The sequence below is a fragment of the Nannobrachium achirus genome, assembly GCF_963921795.1.
Source record: "Nannobrachium achirus genome assembly, chromosome: 21".
NCBI lineage: Eukaryota > Metazoa > Chordata > Actinopteri > Myctophiformes > Myctophidae > Nannobrachium > Nannobrachium achirus.
This window is the reverse complement of record NC_137828.1, coordinates 51537944-51563696: the sequence shown is the minus strand read 5'-3', so window position 1 is coordinate 51563696 and position 25753 is coordinate 51537944. Positions and strand designations below refer to the sequence as shown.

Here is a 25753-nt window from a genome sequence, read left to right as displayed (position 1 = left end):
TATTGCTGTGTTTAGATTATCTGGTCAGAGAATCTGAAAAAAATATCCTGTAGTGTTTAATTCTACCCGATTCAGTCGGGCCCGATTATCTTGTAGTGTATTGCCAGCTAAAAGTCAGAGTAAAACTGGCTCTTGGGCCAGTTACGGCCTGGGATTGATGACAACAGAAATCCAGAAATCTCCACATATGCCAATCTGGCACAGTGTGGGAATGGAATAGGCGAAGGCGCTGTCCATGGTGCTGAATTATCATTCCACTGTCTCGCCTCGCTGGAGTCAGTGCCCGGCAAAACGCCACAAATACATGCTTATGTATTTACAGTTAAGCCCTGCCCGTCAACCACAAATACAGTAGATGAATACATATTATATTTGTTACTATCGCTTTGAAGTTATTATATAAATGTGAATAAATGTTAAGGGCAGATATTCACAACATGACAAAAGTGAGTTTCCTTTTTTTTTATTTTACAAAGATGCGAGCAGCGTGCAAAACAGGTGTGCATAAGAAAAAATCACACACGTGTGAACTGAGCGGTGGAGGCTGTGCACTGCTGGGTGAGTGGAGCAGGGGTTGAGGTATATGGGTAAAATACATGCATTGCAAGGTTGCTCAACTGTGTGTGTGTGTGTGTGTGTGTGTGTATTGCAGTTGATGCTCAGGCTAGACTGATAGCAGCCTCTCTGGTCACTCAGTGGTATTCAGGCTACACATTCCTCAGGCTACACATTCCTCAGGCTACACATTCCTCAGGCTACATACAGACAGACAGACACACACACACACACACACGGCCACGCTATGGAGACGGTGTGACCACCGCTCAAAAATAGGTGGAGAGGGTCAGAGGGACTGATAGACATTGATTATTATGATTAGGTATACTACAAGGCTACACTAAGGAAGGAAAGGGTGGTACGTACAGACAGACAGACAGACAGACAGACAGACAGACAGACAGACAGACAGAGAAAGTGGCCAAATTGGCCACTTAAATTGTCTGCGGTTGATCCCGTCATGCACTCCTTTGAAGTCAAAATTGGGCCATTCGGTTTTTGTAACCTAATTGTTTGTTTGAACGCACAGCAGGGAGTCCTTGCAGCTGTCAATGGTGATATAGTCAGACAATAGCCTACACTTCATATTCACTTTATAGGCTATATTTATTTTATTAACTGTAGGCCTATCACCTGGTCCTATCGAGCTAGTAGGCTATTGCATGTCTTATATTACACATAAAAAAAAACCGCGGAGGCGCCGTGGGCCGCTAAAAAAAGAATAAGAAATAGATAGATAGATCCAGTCACAACAGAGCAGCATCATGTCCCAATCCTACCCAGCAGACATGTCAGTGTTTTGGCCAGGTCAGACGATCGCCTGGAATATAATGGACCCTTATGGACATTTTAATTCTTGTGCGGGTAGGCCTAAAATGAAACCAAATGGACCCGTAAGGGGAACGTTTGGTTTAATTTTACACTCTCTCACTGTGGAAAACACTGCGCGCGCACACACACACACACACACACACACACACACACACACACACACACATGGCTGGCTTGCTGGCTGCTGGTCAGTATAACAGGAACGCATTGTCCCTTTTCTTTCTTGGAGCATTACAGGTATTTTGCATATACTGTCTTTCATGTATGATGAGGGCATCATACTGCAAGCTATTACATCACGCTGCTACCTGACAGGGAGTCTTACTGGTATTATTATTAATATCTTATAGGCTAACTGGGTCATTAAGGCATTATGTTCGGAAATGGCTTTGGTTAATAATAAACCTGACGCCGAGGTGGTGAATAACCCAACATGTTATCGATAAAATCCGCATTGTACATAAGCAGAATGCTGGTCACAATGAATCCAAAGATTTACGCATGACAAGCGCAGAGAAAATATGCCTAAATAATAATAATGAAGAACATGTGTTGAAACATAAACATATCTATGATGAATTCGATTAAGGAGAACCTTTAGTTAATTTAGCTGCAAAGAAAAATGAAGGTTATATTTATATTCGGGGTGAGGGGGTCGGTAAAATGTGCGTAAAATGGAATATGGCTGATATGAGAAGGTAGAAATGGATAATTAAACGGCCAGGCCGGGCGAAAGAAATACAAATAACAGACTATTAAACTGGTGGGGCAGACAGACAGCGCCGGTGGAACCTCCGGAGGCGCCGGGAGCGCGACCCCTCGTTGAAACCGAGACGGACGGACGGGTGGTTGTTCGTTACTCGCTCCGTGGGTTGTTCCCGGGCGGAGGCGGCGAGGCGCCCATCCGTTAACTATTATAGCCTACAATAAAATGAATACAATATAAGGCATAAGCCTATTGTGGTGGTTCGTTCGGACACCGCCCGCCAGGTAGGCCCTGCATGTCAAAGAAGCGCACCCTGGATGGGAGAGCGAGCCCTAGCAGACCAACACACTGTGTGGGCCAAGTGATTGACGGGCGTTACCTGCCGGCCCACACGCTTCATCAGGCACAAGCGTATGCACCTGTGGGCCCCACCCAACACAGGGGTGCATAAGTACTGAGCTCGCTCTCCCCTTCAGTCTGTGCTGGGAGTCTCTGACAAGCTGATCATGGGCAGACAGGCGGTAAGAGCCACCATATTTCCCTCTCCACCGCATGTTACTGTGTAAAGTGCATTATAGTAATGTTCCTTCTACTCATTACTTCTAGGCATGGACTGGGAGCGGACTGACACTGAGGAGTGTGTACCTGGATCAATGAGGAGCGCAAACCTGACTCACTGTGGAGTGTGTACCTATCACTGGAGAGTGTGTACTCGGCGAGCTGAGGAGAAGGACCTGGAAAAGGAGACCACAGCCTTACCTTCCGGACCCCCAGCGAGCCACCCCTATTCCTATTTTGTTGAGTATATCTCACTTCCCTTAAAACCATACTAGTATCCGGAAATTCTCTGGCCCCAGGCCCATTATACCCCGTGTTCATTTTATTTAGAAGATAGAGAATTAGACGGATTTGTGTAAGAGCGGGCACCTACTCACCTATTACCTGTCACCTGTGGAAAAGAACTATACTCCCCTATTACCTATGGGGAAGAGATACTTTACCTGTCACCTGTAAAGAAGAGCTATACTCACCTATTACCTGTGGGAAAGTAATACTGTACCTGGCACCTATACAGAAGGAACCAGTCTCGCCTATTACCTATGGGAAAGAAATACTTTACCTGTCACCTGTAGAGAGGAACTATACTCACCTAGCGCCTGTGGGGAAGAGAGACTATACAATGGAATTATACTCGCCTGTTTCCTGTGGAGGGAAACCCCTTTAAAGTAACTCTTACCTACCCCCCTGGCCCCCCCACGAAGAGGAGAAACGACAGCCCCGTCCGGGGAAAACCTTGTGTTGATTTATTAAAAGACAATTTCAGTTATTCACATTTATGTTGTTCATTCATGCTACGTTGCATTACAATGCTGTTGTAAAATAAGAACTGTTCAATAAATGCCCGAGTTGGCAACACTGTCTTTGCTCTCTTGTGCCTTGGTTTGGGTTCAGTCTCCACACATGGTGGAGAATACGGGTACTGAACCTCACCTAGACGCAATATGACAACCACACCGGCCCTAAACGCTCTGTTACAGAGCCAGGCCGAATTACAGCAAGCGGTGACTAAATTAATAGAGAAAATCCAAATTGACCAAAACGTTAATCCCACACGTCCGCCTGGAGAAGTGTTAACGAAACTGTCCCCCGATGATGATATTGAAGCCTTCCTGGAGGTGTTCGAGCGCACCGCTGCCCGGGAACGATGGCCCGTCCCCGGCTGGGGCAGCATCATCGCTCCTTTCCTCTCAGGAGAAGCCCAACGTGTGTGCCGTGACCTACCCCTGGCAGAGGCCTGTGAATATAGGCGCCTGAAAGCAGCTATCTTGGCTAGTCAAGGTTATAGTATGCCGGCCCGAGCCCAGCGCTTCCATGGGTGGAACATGCAAGCGGCGCTGCCGCCTCGGCCCCAAATAGCCGCTCTCCTCCGCCTAACTCATGGGTGGCTGACTACGGCCGGTGACCCGCCACTGATTGAGAGAATTGTCATAGACAAATGTATACGTTCCCTGCCGCCTGATGCCCGCCGCTATGCCTCACAGGTGAGCCCAAATTCCGTGGAGGCCCTGGTTGCGCTCCTGGAAAATCACCAAGTGAGTACAGAGATGATGAGAAGCACAAAGTCAGAGATTCCCAGAGGGACGGGGGAGGCACGTTACAACCGGGACCGCTCGCGGCCTCCGGCTACTTCCCTGTCGCCTACTACTACGAGACGAGCCGCCACAGAGCGGACTGCCCGAAGCCAACCGCAGACATCACGCCGGTGCTACGTCTGCGGGAAAGCGGATCATATCGCATGGTCCTGCCCGGACCGGGACCGGGACGTATCCATGCCATCCGCCACCGCCGCCTCCGACGGCCGACGCCCCTGCCTTCACTCCGGGAGCCAGCGGTGGCGCCACTCCAACCTGCCGGTGAGAATTGACGGAGTGGACACCCAGGCTCTTCTCGACTCGGGGAGCGTCGTCACGCTGGTACACGCTGAGCATGCCGGGCGTCCCACCTCCAGCCGTATGCCGGTCAGCTGTGTGCATGGGGATGTGCGCTCCTACCCAACGACGCTGATACGCGTCCAATCCACCAAAGGAGATGTCGAAGTGGAAGCTGGAATTGTACCTAACCTACCGGTCCCCCTGCTCATCGGCACGGACTGTGTGCTGTTTGAGAGACATTGGAACCCGGGGGGCAGAGGACCGCCGCGGCCGCGGCGAAGAAGAAAGATCCGGCCGGGCCCCCGTTGGAGGAACTCATTGCCCGCGTGCCCGGTCTTCCGCGCCGAATCAGAGGGACCAGAGAGCGAACCCTCTCCAGACGAGGAGCTGCAGGGAGATGCACCCGAGGCGGAGGAAGCGCCTCGTCAGAAGAGCCAGAGCCGGTGGCGTGGCCTGACTTCCCCGAAGAGGAGGATGAGAGCTCTCCGCTCAGAGGGGACTTCGCCACACAACAGTGGAACGATCCGAACCTGGAAAATGCTCGGAGGAACGTTAGCGCGATTGATGGGAAACTATGTGAAGGGGTGAGTGAATTAATTTCCCCCTATTTCTTTGTGCGGAGGGATTTACTGTATAGAGGGTGGCGGAACAACACTGGGGACGTGATAGAACAGCTGCTCGTGCCAAAAGAATATGTCACCAGAGTATTGTATTTGGCCCACACGCACCAGCTGGGGGCGCACCTGGGCGTGAAGAAAACCACCGATCGCATCAATGCACGGTTTTATTGGCCAGGCATAAAACGAGCAGTAGAGGACTTTTGCAAAGGCTGCGGTGTATGCCAGCTCACCGCACCCCGTCCTTTCCAACGTAACCCTCTCATACCTATGCCTATCATTTCCACCCCATTCAGCCGCATTGGTATGGATATAGTCGGCCCCCTCCCCAAATCGGCTCGGGGACACAAATATATATTGGTAATACTAGACTATGCAACTCGGTACCCCGAGGCAATACCCCTGAGAGCCGCTACAGCCAGAGCAGTGGCGCACGAGCTCTTCATGCTATTCAGCCGGGTCGGAATATCCGATGCCATTTTATCGGATCAAGGCACATGTTTCATGTCTCGCGTCATCACCGAACTCTATAAATGGCTTAAAATAGATAAAATAAAGACCTCTATCTTTCACCCGCAATCGGACGGATTAGTGGAACGCTTTAATAAAAGTTTAAAGCAGATGTTAAAAAAGTTGATAGATATAGATGGCAAAGATTGGGATCGCTTGATTCCGCTGGTGTTGTTCGCCATACGGGAGGTGCCTCAAGCGTCTACGGGGTACTCCCCGTTTGAATTGCTATATGGACGGCAGCCACGGGGGCTGTTGGATATAGCAAAGGAGACATGGGAAAGCCAACCTTCCCCACATCGTTCTGTCATTGACCATGTTGAACAATTACAGGAGAGAGCCAAGAAGATCTGGCCGCTCGTTCGTGAACACATGGAACAAGCGCAGCGCGCCCAGTGCAGGGTGTACAACCGAGGCGCCACGCTGCGGAGCTTTGAGGTGGGCGAAAAAGTGCTGGTGCTCATTCCCACGAGCGAATGTAAATTTCTCGCAAAATGGCAAGGGCCATACGAAATTATGGAGAAACTGGGCCCGGTCAACTACCGCGTGCGCCAAATAGGGCGGCGGAAAACTATGCAAATTTACCATATTAATCTGCTGAAAAAGTGGCACGTTGTGCCTCCTGTCGCTCTCCCGGCCCTACTAACCACTCTCTCCTCTCAGAACCCGCCTCCAGTCCCTATTGGAGAGGAACTGTCCCCAGCTCAGGCGCAAGATATACGTGAGCTTCTGAGCAGGAATGCGGACCGGTTCTCAGAACTGCCGGGCCGTACCCACGCTATTGCGCACGACATCCAAACAACCCCGGGGAAAATAGTGAGACAACGTCCGTACCGTATGCCAGAGGCCCGGCGAGGAGCCGTAAAAGAGGAGGTAACAAATATGCTACAACTGGGAATTATAGAGGAGTCACACAGTGCCTGGTCGAGTCCCATTGTGCTGGTCCCCAAGCCGGACGGCACAATCCGGTTCTGCAATGATTTCCGTAAATTAAATGAGATTTCAAATTTTGATGCTTACCCCATGCCCCGGGTAGATGAATTAATCGAGCGGCTGGGCCCCGCTCGATTTGTAAGCACCCTCGATTTGACAAAAGGCTATTGGCAAGTGCCCCTTACAAAAGAAACCAAAGAGAAAACAGCCTTCTCTACCCCTGAAGGGCTGTTCCAATATACTGTCTTACCGTTCGGGGTACACGGTGCCCCCGCAACATTTCAGAGACTCATGGACCGAGTATTAAGGCCCCATCATCTCTATGCCGCCGCATATTTAGATGACATTGTGATCCACAGCAGCACCTGGGAGAATCACCTCCATCACATCGAAGCAGTCCTGGGAGCTCTCCGACGAGCGGGTCTGACCGCCAACGCCAAGAAGTGCCGAATAGGTCTGTATGAGGCCGAATATTTGGGTTTCACTATTGGGCGCGGGTGCGTAAAACCCCAATTACGCAAAGTGGAGCGTATACGCGAATGGCCCAAACCCGTCAGCAAGAAGCAGTTAAAGTCATTCTTGGGAATCATGTCCTACTATAACAAGTTCATAAATAACTATGCTACCCTTGCAGCTCCCTTGTACGAGATGACCCGACAAAGTCGGCCCAATATGCTGCGCTGGACAGAGGAGACCGAGGCCGTGTTCCGAGGCCTCAAACTGAAGCTCTGCGATGAGCCGGTCCTAAAAACCCCGGACTTCGGTAAGAATTTTCTACTCCACACCGACGCCTCGAACACAGGCCTCGGGGCCGTGCTCTCGCAAGTCATTGATGACGAAGAGCACCCAATAGTCTTCATTAGCAGAAAGCTCTTAAAGCATGAACTTAATTATGCAACGATAGAGAAAGAGGCTCTTGCTATTAAGTGGGCCATACACCACCTACGCTATTATTTGTGGGGAAGGCGTTTCACTCTCATAACGGACCACGCACCATTGAAATGGATGGCTAAAAGTAAGGACACTAATAAGAGAATAACACGTTGGTTTCTGGAGTTGCAGGATTACAACTTTGAGGTGGAGCATAAACCAGGGAAGGATATTCCCCATGCCGATGCCCTGTCCAGGCTCTATGAGGAAGAGCGGCAAGTTTGCGAACCAGTAGCAAACTTAAGGGGGGGGATGTGTGGTGGTTCGTTCGGACACCGCCCGCCAGGTAGGCCCTGCATGTCAAAGAAGCGCACCCTGGATGGGAGAGCGAGCCCTAGCAGACCAACACACTGTGTGGGCCAAGTGATTGACGGGCGTTACCTGCCGGCCCACACGCTTCATCAGGCACAAGCGTATGCACCTGTGGGCCCCACCCAACACAGGGGTGCATAAGTACTGAGCTCGCTCTCCCCTTCAGTCTGTGCTGGGAGTCTCTGACAAGCTGATCATGGGCAGACAGGCGGTAAGAGCCACCATATTTCCCTCTCCACCGCATGTTACTGTGTAAAGTGCATTATAGTAATGTTCCTTCTACTCATTACTTCTAGGCATGGACTGGGAGCGGACTGACACTGAGGAGTGTGTACCTGGATCAATGAGGAGCGCAAACCTGACTCACTGTGGAGTGTGTACCTATCACTGGAGAGTGTGTACTCGGCGAGCTGAGGAGAAGGACCTGGAAAAGGAGACCACAGCCTTACCTTCCGGACCCCCAGCGAGCCACCCCTATTCCTATTTTGTTGAGTATATCTCACTTCCCTTAAAACCATACTAGTATCCGGAAATTCTCTGGCCCCAGGCCCATTATACCCCGTGTTCATTTTATTTAGAAGATAGAGAATTAGACGGATTTGTGTAAGAGCGGGCACCTACTCACCTATTACCTGTCACCTGTGGAAAAGAACTATACTCCCCTATTACCTATGGGGAAGAGATACTTTACCTGTCACCTGTAAAGAAGAGCTATACTCACCTATTACCTGTGGGAAAGTAATACTGTACCTGGCACCTATACAGAAGGAACCAGTCTCGCCTATTACCTATGGGAAAGAAATACTTTACCTGTCACCTGTAGAGAGGAACTATACTCACCTAGCGCCTGTGGGGAAGAGAGACTATACAATGGAATTATACTCGCCTGTTTCCTGTGGAGGGAAACCCCTTTAAAGTAACTCTTACCTACCCCCCTGGCCCCCCCACGAAGAGGAGAAACGACAGCCCCGTCCGGGGAAAACCTTGTGTTGATTTATTAAAAGACAATTTCAGTTATTCACATTTATGTTGTTCATTCATGCTACGTTGCATTACAATGCTGTTGTAAAATAAGAACTGTTCAATAAATGCCCGAGTTGGCAACACTGTCTTTGCTCTCTTGTGCCTTGGTTTGGGTTCAGTCTCCACACTATATACTGTATATTTGGGACTAGGGAGGGGTAAAAACGAAGGGGAAAATGGGCATTGGGGGGGAAATACAGATAATAGAAAGTGGTGTTGGTTTAAAAATAATCAGGTAATCCCACAGCGCTTGTCAGTGTGTGTGTGTGTGTGTGTGTGTGTGTGTATGTGTGTGTGTGTGTGTGTGTGTGTGTGTGTGTGTGTGTGTGTGTGTGTGTGTGTGTGTGTGTGTGTGTGTGTGTGGCGGGATAGATACGTGCAGCGCAAAACAGCTGTGCGTAAAATGGATAGATATAAGTGGAGAGGCGAGGTGGAGAAGACCCAAGACAGACAGACAGACAGACAGACAGACAGACAGACAGACAGACCCATCTCTGGCAGCACTGCGGCCGCCGCCGATGCACCGGCAGATGGACCGGCGGATCTGGTATAGAAGCGGCAGGTGACGGCTGCTAGCGGCGGCTGCCGGTGAAGCCCGGCAGGTGACGGCTGCTAGCGGCGGCTGCTGGTGAAGCCCGGCAGGTAACGGCGGCTAGCGGCGGCTGCCGGTGAAGCCCGGCAGGTGACGGCTGCTAGCGGCGGCTGCCGGTGAAGCCCGGCAGGTAACGGCGGCTAGCGGCGGCTGCCGGTGAAGCCCGGCAGGTGACGGCTGCTAGCGGCGGCTGCCGGTGAAGCCCGGCGGACCCGGTGGTCCACCAGCAAATCCGGAAGGTCGGCAAGCGACCACCAGAGAGAGCAGACATGACTGTTTTAATACGTCATTCATTTTTTTATACATAATTGACTATATGAGCACGTTGGTCCACTGCTGATCATGGTGCCTGCGTGTGTGCATGCATGCGTGCCTGCGTGCGTGCGTGTGTGTGTGTGTGTGGGGGGGGGGGGGATAGGTTCGGCAACAGCGGCTGACGCAGCTCGATTGTCGGTCTGTCCGGCGTTGCCACGGATTAGGTATAATTGCCACGGCATAGGAATCATTGCCGCGGCTGTTGTCGGCAAGTCTGGCGACGTCGCGGCAGGTGCCGCTGCCGGAAAATGCATTCGCTGTCCCTCGTACAATATGCCATTATATCTAACTGGCTGATGCCACTGCTACTTTTCACCACACACCTTAATGCAATTTATGTCACCCTGCCATATTAATATCTAACAATTTCTTTCAGTTTTTTCCTCTTTTTCATACCTGTAAACTAAGTGATGTGAGAATATAATTGAGCTGAGCTACACATTACTGTAGATCACATAAAACTTTCAATTTTAAACTTTTAGGAATGTAGATATTTTATTTTACAGGGCGGCCGTAGCTGAGTGTTTAGTGAGCCTGCCTGGGGAGCCAGAGCTCCTGGTTGTCCCAGGTACAATTCCAGGCCAGGCCAGCTATGTGTCGATGTGTCCCTGAGCAATACTCTTAACCCATAATTGCTCCCGGAGCGCCACATATGGCTGCTTACTGCATCCTAGTTGTTATAGGATGGATAAAATACAGAGGACAAATTTCACTTACAGTATGTGCAAATATACTGTGACAAAAAACACCAAGGTGTGGGGTGGGGCCTATATTATATTATTAGTTTTTTCTCCTGAATGTAGTCATTACCAGCATGCAGATTATTAGTGGGGCTGTTAACCAAACCAATTGTGCATTTTATGACAGAAGCATGAAACTTTCTACAGTGTTTCTATATACTATGAAGTTTGTTTTCAGACGTGGAAGCACTTCTGAATTGACCTCTGCGGCCCCCGAAATCCAAGATGTCCGTCCAAAAAAGTGTTTTTACCTTTATAACTCCAAATGCATTGATTTTAAGACCAATAAATGTATTAAAGTTGAATATAAAATCAGGCATTGCGGACAATTTGGTACCAGGTACGTGTCTGTATCCATTTCAGTTCTTGAGATACAGCATATAGGTACACCTGAGTCTGTAAACGTACCTATATGTTGTATCTCAAAAACTGTAATAGATACAGACACATACTTGGTACCAAAATATCCGCAATGCCCAACTTTATATTCAACTATAATATGTTTATGGGTCTTAAAACCAATGCTTTTGGAGTTATAAAGGAAAAAACACTTTTTTGGACGGACATCTTGGATTTCGGGGGCCGCCATCTTTGATTTTCACATGGCTCGGCTTCTTAATTCAAAGAGTGGCCTCCAAAGATGATGTGTACCAATTTTCACGCTTGTATCACCGAGTGAACGATTGCTCTTATTATTTCCTGTACTATGAGGCAAGACTCCTGATCAAGATCTAATTCTTCATTGTCAGTTTCTTCATTGTCAAATTAGTTTTTGTACCAAGCTGCACAGGCACATCCATATGCTCCACTTCAGTAAAGCCCTCTTTTATGACATAGGTTCGGCAACAGCGGCTGACGCAGCTCGATTGTCGGTCTGTCCGGCGTTGCCACGGATTAGGTATAATTGCCACGGCATAGGAATCATTGCCGCGGCTGTTGTCGGCAAGTCTGGCGACGTCGTGGCAGGTGCCGCTGCCGGAAAATGCATTCGCTGTCCCTCGTACAATATGCCATTATATCTAACTGGCTGATGCCACTGCTACTTTTCACCACACACCTTAATGCAATTTATGTCACCCTGCCATATTAATATCTAACAATTTCTTTCAGTTTTTTCCTCTTTTTCATACCTGTAAACTAAGTGATGTGAGAATATAATTGAGCTGAGCTACACATTACTGTAGATCACATAAAACTTTCAATTTTAAACTTTTAGGAATGTAGATATTTTATTTTACAGGGCGGCCGTAGCTGAGTGTTTAGTGAGCCTGCCTGGGGAGCCAGAGCTCCTGGTTGTCCCAGGTACAATTCCAGGCCAGGCCAGCTATGTGTCGATGTGTCCCTGAGCAATACTCTTAACCCATAATTGCTCCCGGAGCGCCACATATGGCTGCTTACTGCATCCTAGTTGTTATAGGATGGATAAAATACAGAGGACAAATTTCACTTACAGTATGTGCAAATATACTGTGACAAAAAACACCAAGGTGTGGGGTGGGGCCTATATTATATTATTAGTTTTTTCTCCTGAATGTAGTCATTACCAGCATGCAGATTATTAGTGGGGCTGTTAACCAAACCAATTGTGCATTTTATGACAGAAGCATGAAACTTTCTACAGTGTTTCTATATACTATGAAGTTTGTTTTCAGACGTGGAAGCACTTCTGAATTGACCTCTGCGGCCCCCGAAATCCAAGATGTCCGTCCAAAAAAGTGTTTTTACCTTTATAACTCCAAATGCATTGATTTTAAGACCAATAAATGTATTAAAGTTGAATATAAAATCAGGCATTGCGGACAATTTGGTACCAGGTACGTGTCTGTATCCATTTCAGTTCTTGAGATACAGCATATAGGTACACCTGAGTCTGTAAACGTACCTATATGTTGTATCTCAAAAACTGTAATAGATACAGACACATACTTGGTACCAAAATATCCGCAATGCCCAACTTTATATTCAACTATAATATGTTTATGGGTCTTAAAACCAATGCTTTTGGAGTTATAAAGGAAAAAACACTTTTTTGGACGGACATCTTGGATTTCGGGGGCCGCCATCTTTGATTTTCACATGGCTCGGCTTCTTAATTCAAAGAGTGGCCTCCAAAGATGATGTGTACCAATTTTCACGCTTGTATCACCGAGTGAACGATTGCTCTTATTATTTCCTGTACTATGAGGCAAGACTCCTGATCAAGATCTAATTCTTCATTGTCAGTTTCTTCATTGTCAAATTAGTTTTTGTACCAAGCTGCACAGGCACATCCATATGCTCCACTTCAGTAAAGCCCTCTTTTATGACATAGGTTCGGCAACAGCGGCTGACGCAGCTCGATTGTCGGTCTGTCCGGCGTTGCCACGGATTAGGTATAATTGCCACGGCATAGGAATCATTGCCGCGGCTGTTGTCGGCAAGTCTGGCGACGTCGTGGCAGGTGCCGCTGCCGGAAAATGCATTCGCTGTCCCTCGTACAATATGCCATTATATCTAACTGGCTGATGCCACTGCTACTTTTCACCACACACCTTAATGCAATTTATGTCACCCTGCCATATTAATATCTAACAATTTCTTTCAGTTTTTTCCTCTTTTTCATACCTGTAAACTAAGTGATGTGAGAATATAATTGAGCTGAGCTACACATTACTGTAGATCACATAAAACTTTCAATTTTAAACTTTTAGGAATGTAGATATTTTATTTTACAGGGCGGCCGTAGCTGAGTGTTTAGTGAGCCTGCCTGGGGAGCCAGAGCTCCTGGTTGTCCCAGGTACAATTCCAGGCCAGGCCAGCTATGTGTCGATGTGTCCCTGAGCAATACTCTTAACCCATAATTGCTCCCGGAGCGCCACATATGGCTGCTTACTGCATCCTAGTTGTTATAGGATGGATAAAATACAGAGGACAAATTTCACTTACAGTATGTGCAAATATACTGTGACAAAAAACACCAAGGTGTGGGGTGGGGCCTATATTATATTATTAGTTTTTTCTCCTGAATGTAGTCATTACCAGCATGCAGATTATTAGTGGGGCTGTTAACCAAACCAATTGTGCATTTTATGACAGAAGCATGAAACTTTCTACAGTGTTTCTATATACTATGAAGTTTGTTTTCAGACGTGGAAGCACTTCTGAATTGACCTCTGCGGCCCCCGAAATCCAAGATGTCCGTCCAAAAAAGTGTTTTTACCTTTATAACTCCAAATGCATTGATTTTAAGACCAATAAATGTATTAAAGTTGAATATAAAATCAGGCATTGCGGACAATTTGGTACCAGGTACGTGTCTGTATCCATTTCAGTTCTTGAGATACAGCATATAGGTACACCTGAGTCTGTAAACGTACCTATATGTTGTATCTCAAAAACTGTAATAGATACAGACACATACTTGGTACCAAAATATCCGCAATGCCCAACTTTATATTCAACTATAATATGTTTATGGGTCTTAAAACCAATGCTTTTGGAGTTATAAAGGAAAAAACACTTTTTTGGACGGACATCTTGGATTTCGGGGGCCGCCATCTTTGATTTTCACATGGCTCGGCTTCTTAATTCAAAGAGTGGCCTCCAAAGATGATGTGTACCAATTTTCACGCTTGTATCACCGAGTGAACGATTGCTCTTATTATTTCCTGTACTATGAGGCAAGACTCCTGATCAAGATCTAATTCTTCATTGTCAGTTTCTTCATTGTCAAATTAGTTTTTGTACCAAGCTGCACAGGCACATCCATATGCTCCACTTCAGTAAAGCCCTCTTTTATGACAGAGACAATGCCCTTTACTGCACTGATTTACACTTGCCTGTAAGTGGAAACCACTGCACAAACTGTTCCAAGCATCTGGCCTGAAGAGGTTCTTAAGTTTAAAGCTGGGGGACCAACCTGCCTTCTACCATGTGCCAGCCACAATTCATTGGTGAGGGGTTTGTGAATTTCCAAACGTATTACTGCTAATGAAAATGCAAGTAGCAAAGCAAATATTAGTTGATGCTGGCAAAAGTGATAATGAATATAATTGTCTTTGGGTGTGATGGAGGATATGGCTAATTCTGTGTGTGCAGTCATACCTGGTTGTATTCTGACAAATCAGTACTGACCATTTATTTTAAATTTGCTGCAATAATGTTGAGCAAAGTTGCATATGTAAATGTACTGCTAATGTGGTAATGTAATGGAAATGCAGGTAGCAAAGCTAATATTAGTTGATGCTGGCAAGAGTAATGGAGAATATTATTTCAAGAGCATGATGCCCTGGTTTGCTGCTTATGATCACAGACATGAGACACATTATAAACCGTTGGTCCATCACCTACAATGAAGGTGTTTGTGCAACCTTGGCAGAGGATACCAGATCATGTTTTGGACTGACACATGATGATGAAGACACCAAGAATCAAAAGATCACATCTTCCAATAGGAGAATGTTTATGATCTAGTGTCTCTTACAACTGGTGATGTTGATTCAGAAGATACACTGAAGGACCTTGGAAATGCTGCAGTCTGGCGAGATAATTATCACTTAATTTGTTGGGAACCAACTGGTCACAAAGAATAAAGACTTCCACGAAAGACTTCCACGACAGCCTCTTCAAAAACATCCTCGAGCCTCTACAGTGCAGAGTGCTCTCACTGCCAGTTCACTATAGGAAAAAAGAGAGCCTGTAAATTGTTCCAGCCCTCAACTTCTCCATAACTTTGGTGAGGATGAAGTACCAAGTACAGCTACTATCTCATTGGCAGTTTGTATGCACACTCTATGACCCCAAATCAACAGCAAATCAAGGGTATCCAAACCCCTCACCAATGAATTGTGGCTGGCACATGGTAGAAGGCAGGTTGGTCCCCCAGCTTTAAACTTAAGAACCTCTTCAGGCCAGATGCTTGGAACAGTTTGTGCAGTGGTTTCCACTTACAGGCAAGTGTAAACCAGTGCAGTATAGGGCATTGTCTCTGTCATAAAAGAGGGCTTTACTGAAGTGGAGCATATGGATGTGCCTGTGCAGCTTGTTACAGAAACTAATTTGACAATGAAGAAACTGACAATGAAGAATTAGATTTTGATCAGGAGTCTTGCCTCATAGTACAGGAAATAATAAGAGCAATCGTTCACTCTGTGATACAAGCGTGAAAATTGGTACACATCATCTTTGGAGGCCACTCTTTGAATTAAGAAGGTGAAAATCAAAGATGGCGGCCCCCGAAATCCAAGATGTCCGTCCAAAAAAGTGTTTTTTCCTTTTTAACTCCAAAAGCATTGGTTTTAAGACCCATAAACATATTATAGTTGAATATAAAGTTGGGCATTGCGGATATTTTGGTGCCAAGTATGTGTCTGTATTTTTTACAGTTTTTGAGATACAACATATAGGTACGTTTACAGACTCAGGTGTACCTATATGCTGTATCTCAAGAACTGAAATGGATACAGACACGTACCTGGTACCAAATTGTCCGCAATGCCTGATTTTATATTCAACTTTAATACATTTATGGGTCTTAAAATCAATGCATTTGGAGTTATAAAGGAAAAAACACTATTTTGGACGGACATTCGGACATCTTGGATTTCGGGGGCCGCAGAGGTCAATTCAGAAGTGCTTCCACGTCTGAAAACAAACTTCATAGTATATAGAAACACTGTAGAAAGTTTCATGCTTCTGTCATAAAATGCACAATACCTTCCATATAATGAGCTTAACAGCCGCACTATATTTTCCTATTCCTCGAACATGTATTTGTGTCACTGCTGTTCTATCTGACTCTCACACAACACTACCTTTTGACAGGTGCCCCTCCCCTCCCTCCCGTAGAAATACTTGCAGCGTTAAATATCATCCTCCACACCCCAGCTTCCCTCCCTCTAAAAACGGGCAGTGTGTGTTCATTGTAGAGGCTTGAATCAAGCCTGATGAACCATGTGGATTCGAACACTCTAATCTACAGGTGGTCAGGCACTTTACCGCTGCACCACCCGAGCACCTCTAGCCTAAAATGTAAACACTGTGGCAGACACTGTATCTTTAACTGAGCTGTAGGGCATTCTCCCTCAGATACAGTCTCTGCTACAACAGGGAATGACGACACTACTTAGATATTGTCACTCACTGATTGCTGTTCTGATGTGGTTCTGGGAATTAAACATGGCAAATATATATTTTCATTATACAATATAAAGTAATAATGATTACAATAAACTAAAAAAGGAATGAAGTAGCTGTATACTATTGACCCAGTGCATATTTAACAGCAAGCTTATTCTGTAAATGAGTCTGTATAAAATGCACTCTAAACACTTAGACCCTCATATACTTAGTAAAACAGACGTGTCTTTATGTAAGATACTTCATTATAACTGAACCGACTAAGTGCAATGTAGTATGAGCAGCACTTGTAATATACTTCCTAAACCTTGTAAGTTGTTAAGCATCATTATAAACATGTATAACTAGTTGAATCCCTATAATGCATTGTAAAGGTGATTATGATGCATTACAGACCCCAACCTTTAAGTACATTGTTACCAAATCACGAAATACACACTGTTTCTGTCTTTGAATGCATCTCTTTATTAAGTCAAAAGCTTGTATTATTTATTGATTTAACAGTCATAGAGGACAGGTCACCACTGTAATATGTGATACAATACAGATATCTACTGTATGAGTTTAGGATTAAACAGTGTCTCAAAGAGAGCGAAAAAAGAAAACAAAATCAAACCATGAAAATGAGTAAATATTGCATCATGCCTTTTATATCACGGCTGTGCTTTTGAATCTCTGCATGTGACCTAAACATGTTTAAGGAACATGTCTGATCTTCATCGCTACAGCTTTCAGGGAGTATTTATGACCCTTCCAGTGGTACCAGACTACACCTGTTGCAGAATGAGCCGTCTGTCCCCAGAGGTAAACACCATTGGGATTAGCATAGTGACAGTTCTTGTGCCAAAATGGAGCGTAGTAAACATGTGCACAGTTCTTGCCGTACGTGTCCTGATCTTTGTCAAAGGTTGTGAATTTCATTCCATTACTGTAGGTCAGAGAGTCTCCTGCTCCTCCATTCTTGAAGCCAGCAACCTGCAGCAGTGGTGGAAAAAGTCACATTTGTTAAGTAAAAGTACCAATACTGCAATGCAGAAATACTCCGTTACGGTATTGGGAATTTACTTGAGTAAAAGTAGGCATCAAAATGTACTTCCATTTCATGTTTTCAAAATGTATAAAATGATTTTAAAATAGCTCTCAGCATCCCCCGGGTGCTGACATCAATTTAGAAGGGGAAACTATAACAGAAATAGCTGGACTTAAAGCCAACAAATCATTATTTCGAACAGTAAAGTAAATTATAATGCTTTGTGCCTTTTATACTTTACTATTCGGAAATTGCATTACATTTGCGATTTCTGTGTTAACTCTATGGGATATAGTAGGATTTTCCCCTTCAAAATGTGACTTCAGCACCCGGGGGATGCTGAGTGGGCGGGCCGTGAGTAAGGCTAATTAGGAGGGCATCAGGAGTCACCCGGAAAAATGAAAATGTTTTTGATGAATCTATCATGGTTAAAATGGAGTTGCTGATAACTTTGTGAATGTATATGGAGACAGAATGGCAAATAAACACCTTTTGTAAAAAAAAAAAGAAATAGAGTTTGAAGTTACAATGGGTTTGTATAGGCAGTTGGCGTGTCTGAAAAAATGGATATGAAATATCTAAATACTGAATCAAGCAAATAAAATCTCACCGGGGTGATTAGACGAAAGAAAAAATAAATACTTTTTTGAAAGTGAAATATCCCTTAAGTAAAGTAGGCCTACTTAACACATTGGCCGCCATTTTAACATTGACTGTATGGCTCTCCTGCCATTTTGTTTAATAAAAAAATGTATATATTTTTTTTATATTGACATTTTTCCTAAATTCTGTGTTTTTTCGACAATGTCATACAGTACCTGAAATGAAAGAGGACAACCTCTAGTCTCACCAAAAAAAAAAAAAAAAAAAAAAAAGCTTTTTTTTCTATAGTTGCAGCCATCTCAAAATAGCCATTTTTGACCAAAATCCAGCTATAATTGAAAAAACTGGAGATATTGACCTTTTTGTGATCGATCGCTTTTCAAGTGGATAATTCAGTTGATATTTGTATTTATGGCGTCAGGCACTTATCAGATAAGTGTACTAGTGTAATAAGTGTAATTGTGTAATAGGGCAATAACTGGAATAATGTAATAGGGCTGTAATAGGTCACCTCTTGCCCTTAGGGCGTCATACTGACTTCACACAAATAGAAATAAGCTTTTTACCTTTTATTCAACATTCAAGTGTTTTATTTTGCACAGATCACATTTTGACACACACACACACACACACACACACACACACACACACACACACACACACACACACACACACACACTTATAACTTATAACTTTATATAAGGCAAGGCCTATGTGTATAACTGTAAATATGTTCCCCATATTCAACTGTTTTTATTTATTTGTGGCACTTGCTTTGGCTATGTAAACGTAGCCTATGTTTTCTCATGCCAATAACGTTCCTTTGAATTGAATCGCTCTCATGCTCTGACAGAGCATGAGAGCAGCTCTGTTGATGTGCGCAAACTACTGGCTTGCCTCAGTGGCTTGGTAGAGAACTGATAGCAATCAAGTTACTCTGCTTGTTGGTGATCCGGCCTGGGTCTATACCGGATGCGGAAACGTGTCTTGCATGCATGTGAGTGTTACATAACCGGATACAGTAGGCGGGCTTTAGAACGGAACAGACTGCAGCGATCACACACGCCCAGTGGTGATATTGCTCCAGGCGCGAGCTCGTTTCCTTCCTTCACGGCTTCAGGCTGCAAGCACTTGTTGCGCGGCGCGCCTCAAACACGCGCACATGCGCGATTGCGCGTGCACGCCATAGGGTGGACGCACGCAGCAGCATCAGCCAAGTGAGGAGGAAGAGTCTTCTAGGTAAACTAACTGTTACAGTTAGTTTAGGTTAGGAGGATGGAAACAACAACAGTAAACTTACTGACAATGACGATCGGCGTGTTTGCGTTTCTTCCTGTTGGATTCCACTCGTCGCGACGCGTTGTAGATCTGCTATTTTCACTCCTTTTTTTTGTTACACCGCTGGGAGTTTGGACGCGACCCTTTCGTGATAACTGGAATATAATACACCTAGAACAACTCCTCCATCAGGCTCCATGGTCACGCTTGGATGCGAGGCGTTGTGTGCTTGCAGATCTGCTATTTTCACCAGTTTTGTTACATACCGATGGAAGTTATATGGACGCGACGCGTTGCTTTTCTTCAGACCGAGAACAATGGTCGCCTGATTGAGAACTCCGCCGGGGGGGATATTTTCTCCTCTCCACTCCCGTAGCAGGGCTTGAAGATCGTTTGTTGGTCGAGTGGACCGGCCGACGGCGCTGCATCTTGTCCAGTAGGTGATGTCTGTGTTGTTTGTAACCGCCTCACCAGGCTTTCTATGTGTTTTGTAGTGGGGTTGTTTGGTTCAGTGGCGTCAGTTCAGAAAAAGGTAAGGTATGGCAACATGACTGGTGTCTTGCACGCGCGCGAGGACACCAGTCATTTTGCCATACCTTAGCAACAGGCACAATGAAAAGTACATTTCATTATTTCCCCCTGTAGCCAAGGTATGGCAGCTGCATACCCCTGCCATACCCAATTGACGCCCCTGGTTTGGTTCAGAGAGGCTGAGGATCTGTTCGGTGTCGGACCAAATGCTGGGCCCTGGGTACAAGGATTCACTGCGGCCCCCCCATGAATTTTCTTCATAGGGGGATTTCAAAAATAGATATATACAAGCTCACAGCATGGCACCGAGTGTCGCGCTGCAAGCTTGTACTTGTAGATCTGCTATTTTTCAATAGCAAAAGTATAAAATAATGAAGCCCCTTCCACCTTGGGCCCTAGTAACTCAGACTCAGTCCCACTTTTCCCTTGTGACGCCCTGCTCTGATCTTGTTGTCTGGCTGGGACATAATATTTTGTCGTGGAGACTTTGGGGGGTACGGAGCCGTGTGTTGTGTGGCAGTTCATGGCTTTCCAATTGATCATTTTACTGGATTTTGTTTGATTTGTGGAGAATGGTCTCAGATCCAGCTGCTCCGTTTCGCTTCAGCTAGCCCCTGCACCAGGCATGTACACACATAGACATCAAAGGGGGCTTGAGCCCCTGCCCCTGAGGGCTGCATTCAATAGAATTGTCCACCAAAAGGCCCCTTTAGAAATGTCAGCCCCTGCCTCTCTAAATATTCTCTGCACATCCCTGCCCCACATCCCTCTACATGCGTGTGCCCAGTGTGCCGCTGATTGCACTCTGCGGGCTGCGGGCTGCCACGCTAAATGCATTCACTGTGGTTTATTGAGAGTTTTATTCATTTTTATTGAGATTTATACATTATTACACTCTTGTTTTCACTTTGATGAGTGATATTGTTGGTTCCCTTTATGACAGAAGGCTCAAACTTTGTCACGGGCTGGGGAAGAGTGTAATTAACTCACTTAGCGCCGAGCGACTTTCGGGGCGACTAACTAATGATGGCGTTTAGTGCCGAGCGACTCGGAGCGACTTTTATATAAAAGCATTGTTTAAGCTTTTAATTTGGGTTGATAGACGGAGCGGAACGGTTAGCTTACCTTCGACTAGCATACAGATGAAAACCGTGAAAAAAAAGGATACGATTATGACGTCACCTTTAAGCCATAGCTTCCTGTTTACGTAGGCCTCTGTTAGCCGCTAGGCTCAATGCAAACCATCCGACCCTCACGTAGCTTCACTAGGTCGGATTTTGATTCGGAAACTTTCTGTGTGGCATCTATATACGTTCCGATGCCCATACCAATGGTGGTTTGAGACGATCAAGCACGAATTGAGCAGTATTGAGCTCAAATGGCGGCCCGCGGCCTGTCCATTGAATGTCAATGGAGAGCATGTCATTGTACCATCCTGTTATCTCATGAACCTTGTTTTTTATTCTGACTTAACATGGGACCATGGAAAGTCTATTGGCTATGGCTCACTCTAGTGGTCATCCTGTGGCATTCGCAGGCACGTGTACCTGTTTATGTAATGTGATTTTGGGGATTCAATATAGCTATTTCCTGGCGTTATAAGCGCAGATTCATATTGAAATCTGGCTCGCTCGGCGCTAAGTGAGTTAAACATTACATTATATAAAAGCAAATTCTCGGGACTATCGGGCCTGGCAGAGAACGACATTTAAAATGTCTCGGGACTATCGGGGGAGACGGGGAATGAGTTAATGTATACACCACTGACCTGCAGCTTGTATCCATCAGCCTCAGAACCCACAGAGAAAGAGGAGTAAGAGGCAGACGCTGTGTTTCCCTCAAAGTCTTCCATGTCCACCCTCAGCTGATACTTTTTCTTCTTGGAGTTGGTAAGGAGATGCATGTTCTCCAGTCCCAGCCAGAACTCGCCTGATGCGTCTCCAAACCCAGCCTTGTACTGAGCCCAGGGTCTGTAGAAGTTCACAGTGCCGTCCACTCTTCTCTGGATGACTGTCCACTTCCCTCCATCTGTGTCCATGTCGCAATAGACCTTGGCAGGTGTAGCAGTGGGGTAGATGTCGTACACACCACTCTGTGTGGAGACGTCTTTGTAGATTTCCTCACAGTCCAGAGCCAGGTTGAGATCGCAGCGAGGAGCAGAGTGGACTGTTACAGCCAGCAACAGAACTGCAACAACAAGTATCATCTTGAAGTCTTTAAAGACTTCTGAGTGTGTTGAGTGTATGTTCAGCTCCAGTCGAAGGTTCAATGCAGAGTGAGTTTGAGGACCTCCTTTTATAGTAAAGAATGGCATTAAAAATATTCAGAAACCACAAGACAGGTGTGACCATTCTGTCTGTAAACACCACACACACACACACGCACGCACGCACGCACGCACGCACGCACGCACGCACGCACGCACGCACGCACGCACACACACACACACACACACACACACACACACACACCAACCACATCATTCAAAATATGCGTGGCACAAGGTGCGGCCGGCCATAGTTGAATGTTTAGGTACGATTCCAGGCCTCATCAATGTGTCAAAGTGTCCCTGAGCAAGACACTTGACCCCTAACTGCTCCCAGAGACACTGACCCGTACTGCCCACTGCTTCTGTCACTGAGGATGGCTTGAATGCAGAGACTGCTTTCCAAATATCCACTGACAAACACCACAAAAGCACATGGACTATAGATTATTATGTATTATGTGTTAGTCTGTCTAGGATTCTGATTAAACGGTCTATCAGTAATAAAGCTATGTATGAGTGTGCATTATTAGAATTAATAGTTTGAATATGAGCTTGGTGAAAAGAAGAAGAAAAACATTCTTTGACTCGAAGCATCTTTTTCATTGTATAGCTTTCAATACTGTCAATAGCTGTCTTAATGGGGCGTAGTTCCTGCCTGGCAACACAACATGTTTACTATGTTTAATGAACTTCCTTACTGGAAACTCTCTGCCGTGTTTGGAATGTGAACCGACGGAGGATTCCTGTAACACTGATGGATATGATTGAAAGCCATGATTGAAAGATCCTCATTACGTTGCTTTGTGACTCGTTGCGAGTATGCCTGTCGATGGTCTATTGTTCGGCGAAGATCCGAGTATAATAGCCGGGGAGCCACTGGCCCAAAATGTGAGAGGACCTGTGATGTCATAACATACTTTTTACTTTAGTTTTTTCTATTAATTTGGTCAATAAGGTACACAGAATGAGAGGCCTGCTCTGCCGGAAACATTGCGTAAAAAAGCCCCATGGACGTCACTATCCACCTCTTTCCGCGGGAATTTACTGGAGAAATTTTTGCACCACACTTCCGGTTAACAGCAGACATACAAGCTCACGTCGCGTCGCAGATGCAGCCGTTGTGAGCTTGTAGATCACACTCGGCTGTGGCGCCGGAAGCTCCGTCCAACTTCTGCGCAATGCACGATGGGATGTTGGAAACTTGTGGATACAGGAAAAGAATACAAAAATAAATCTGCTTTAAGTAGCATGTGAGGGGTCAAACTAGGGGTTCTTCATGATTCTGAGTCCATTGCAAGCATTTGTTTTGCATGAAAAACATTCCTTAGGCTAGATTTCAGCCCCACAAAACGGTGAAAATGATGAGTCATCAAAAATCACAGTTTTAGAGGCCAAAATCTAGCCCAAGGAATGTTTTTCATGCAAAACAAATACTTGCAATGGGATCAGAATCATGAAGAACCCCTAGTTTGACCCCTCACATGCTACTTAAAGCAGATTTATTTTTTGTATTCTTTTCCTGTATAGTGAAGTCGATGGAGTGAATATACAAATGACCATAACCTTTTTTCGCAATGTTTCCGGCAGAGCAGGCCTCTCATTCTGTGTACCTTAATGACCAAATGAATAGAAAAAACTAAAATAAAAAGTATGTCATGACATCACAGGTAAAACCCTATTCTTTGAGCTTTTGGTCCTGTGGCTCCCTGACTATAGGCCTACAGAACTTTGGGGTTGAATGGTCAAAGAAGTGTTCAAAGACCTTATAGATATTTACTTGTAAAATTGTAAAATCAAAACACAGTCTATTGTGGCCACTGTCACACACAAGTATACTGTACACACATTCACGCACACGCAGACACACACACGCACGCACGCGCACATGCACACGCACACACTCACACAAACTAAACCTACATACCGCACACATTGGCACATGACACTCTGCATGCTGCACACACAAACACACACGCACGCACGCACGCACACACACACAGACACGCGCGCACACGCACTCATATTATTATTGCTAAAAACAAAACAAAAACATGTTCTCACATTTTACTTCTTTTCACTCAACATTCACATTATGAAAAAAAATGCATTTTACCTGGAAATTAAACCTAAAGATAAAACCTCACCCACATTGTTTTTATTTTTATTTTTTTGTATATATATTTTTTTTCTGTAACCAGCTCCAAAAAACTACTTTGGACCATTTCTCTTCGTCCCGGGCCACTTTGGACGCCCCTGCCCTCCCATTTACAGCCTTCAAATCAACACGTTGAACCTCTTTCTTATCTAACAACGGTCCTGAACAGCTCTTCAGATCAGGATGAAAAACTCTCCTCTACTCTAAGGGTCCTCCTTGTCAGGGGTTTCTTCCCCCTCGCTGTAGATCTTTAAAACAAGATGTACTCCACACAGCGGACTGACCGCAGCCCCAGCAGGTCAGCCACAGTGTGTGCATTCTTTTAAACTCGGCCCATCAACATCCATATCGTTGTTGTCGGGTGGAAACCTTGTATGTCCAAAACCATCATTTTATAAATGATTTAAACTAGTGAAAACAGCCGATCTACAATCTGCTTGTAGATCTGCTGTTTTCACTACTTATGTGCGACGCCCTTGTATGATGAAGCAGGGCTTTACATAAAAACAAAAAAACATACAAATTTGAAACTTGGAGATACAAGGTTTCTGCCCGACCGCGACGATATATATGTGTGCGTGCATGCGTGAAAGCCTGTGTGAGTGCGTGCGCGTCATGGTGGCCATGGTGGATTTTACTATTACTATTTGATTTTCATTGCCCACCCATCCGACCACTGGTTGGGCAGTGGTCAGATGGGTGTTACAGGTAAGTGGACACCTTTGAGAAGTGGGCTCTGACATAGAAAAGCTTGAGAATCACTGCACTGGTATACTGTGGTTCTCAACCTGTGGGTCGGGGACGCCCCACGCCTGCGGGAGCTCAATCACCTTTGGTTTTTAGGAATCTACGCACTGACAATGTAGGTCACAATGCAACATAATGAGCTGTCAATCACAGGTACATACAGGACTACTCTGTTGGTTCACATTCCAAACACAGCAGAGAGTTTCCAGTAAGGAAGTTCATTACATATAGTAAACATGAGGTGTTGCCAGGAACTTGGACGTTTTTTTTCTTCTCTGCCCCGCTCTTAACCCTTAAAAAGCAGATTCTACAAATTCCTTCTAAAACATTGGTTCTGAAACCTTTCCTGCCAAGGACCCCCAAAAGTATATGTATCCCTCCCCTCCCCCCCACCAAACATTTTCAATAGTAACTGGAGGGTAAAGAAATAAAATAGTCATAGCACACGTTTTTTATGCTTTACGGTGCTCTGTTCTTTTTGTGCGCGTGCATGCGCGCGTGCATGTGTGCGTGCGTGTGTGCGT

At 45.5% G+C, this 25753-nt stretch overlaps 1 protein-coding gene across 1 annotated transcript; it reads right to left on the bottom strand.

The window, feature by feature from the left end:
* Window positions 1-17312: 17312 nt before the first annotated feature.
* Window positions 17313-22264, bottom strand: LOC308306792 (microfibril-associated glycoprotein 4-like; the record flags this gene model as incomplete). Its single annotated transcript, XM_080751834.1, has 2 exons — window positions 17313-17591; window positions 21827-22264. 2 exons carry the CDS (start codon window positions 22262-22264, stop codon window positions 17313-17315), a joined length of 717 nt encoding a protein of 238 aa, XP_080607960.1.
* Window positions 22265-25753: the final 3489 nt, after the last annotated feature.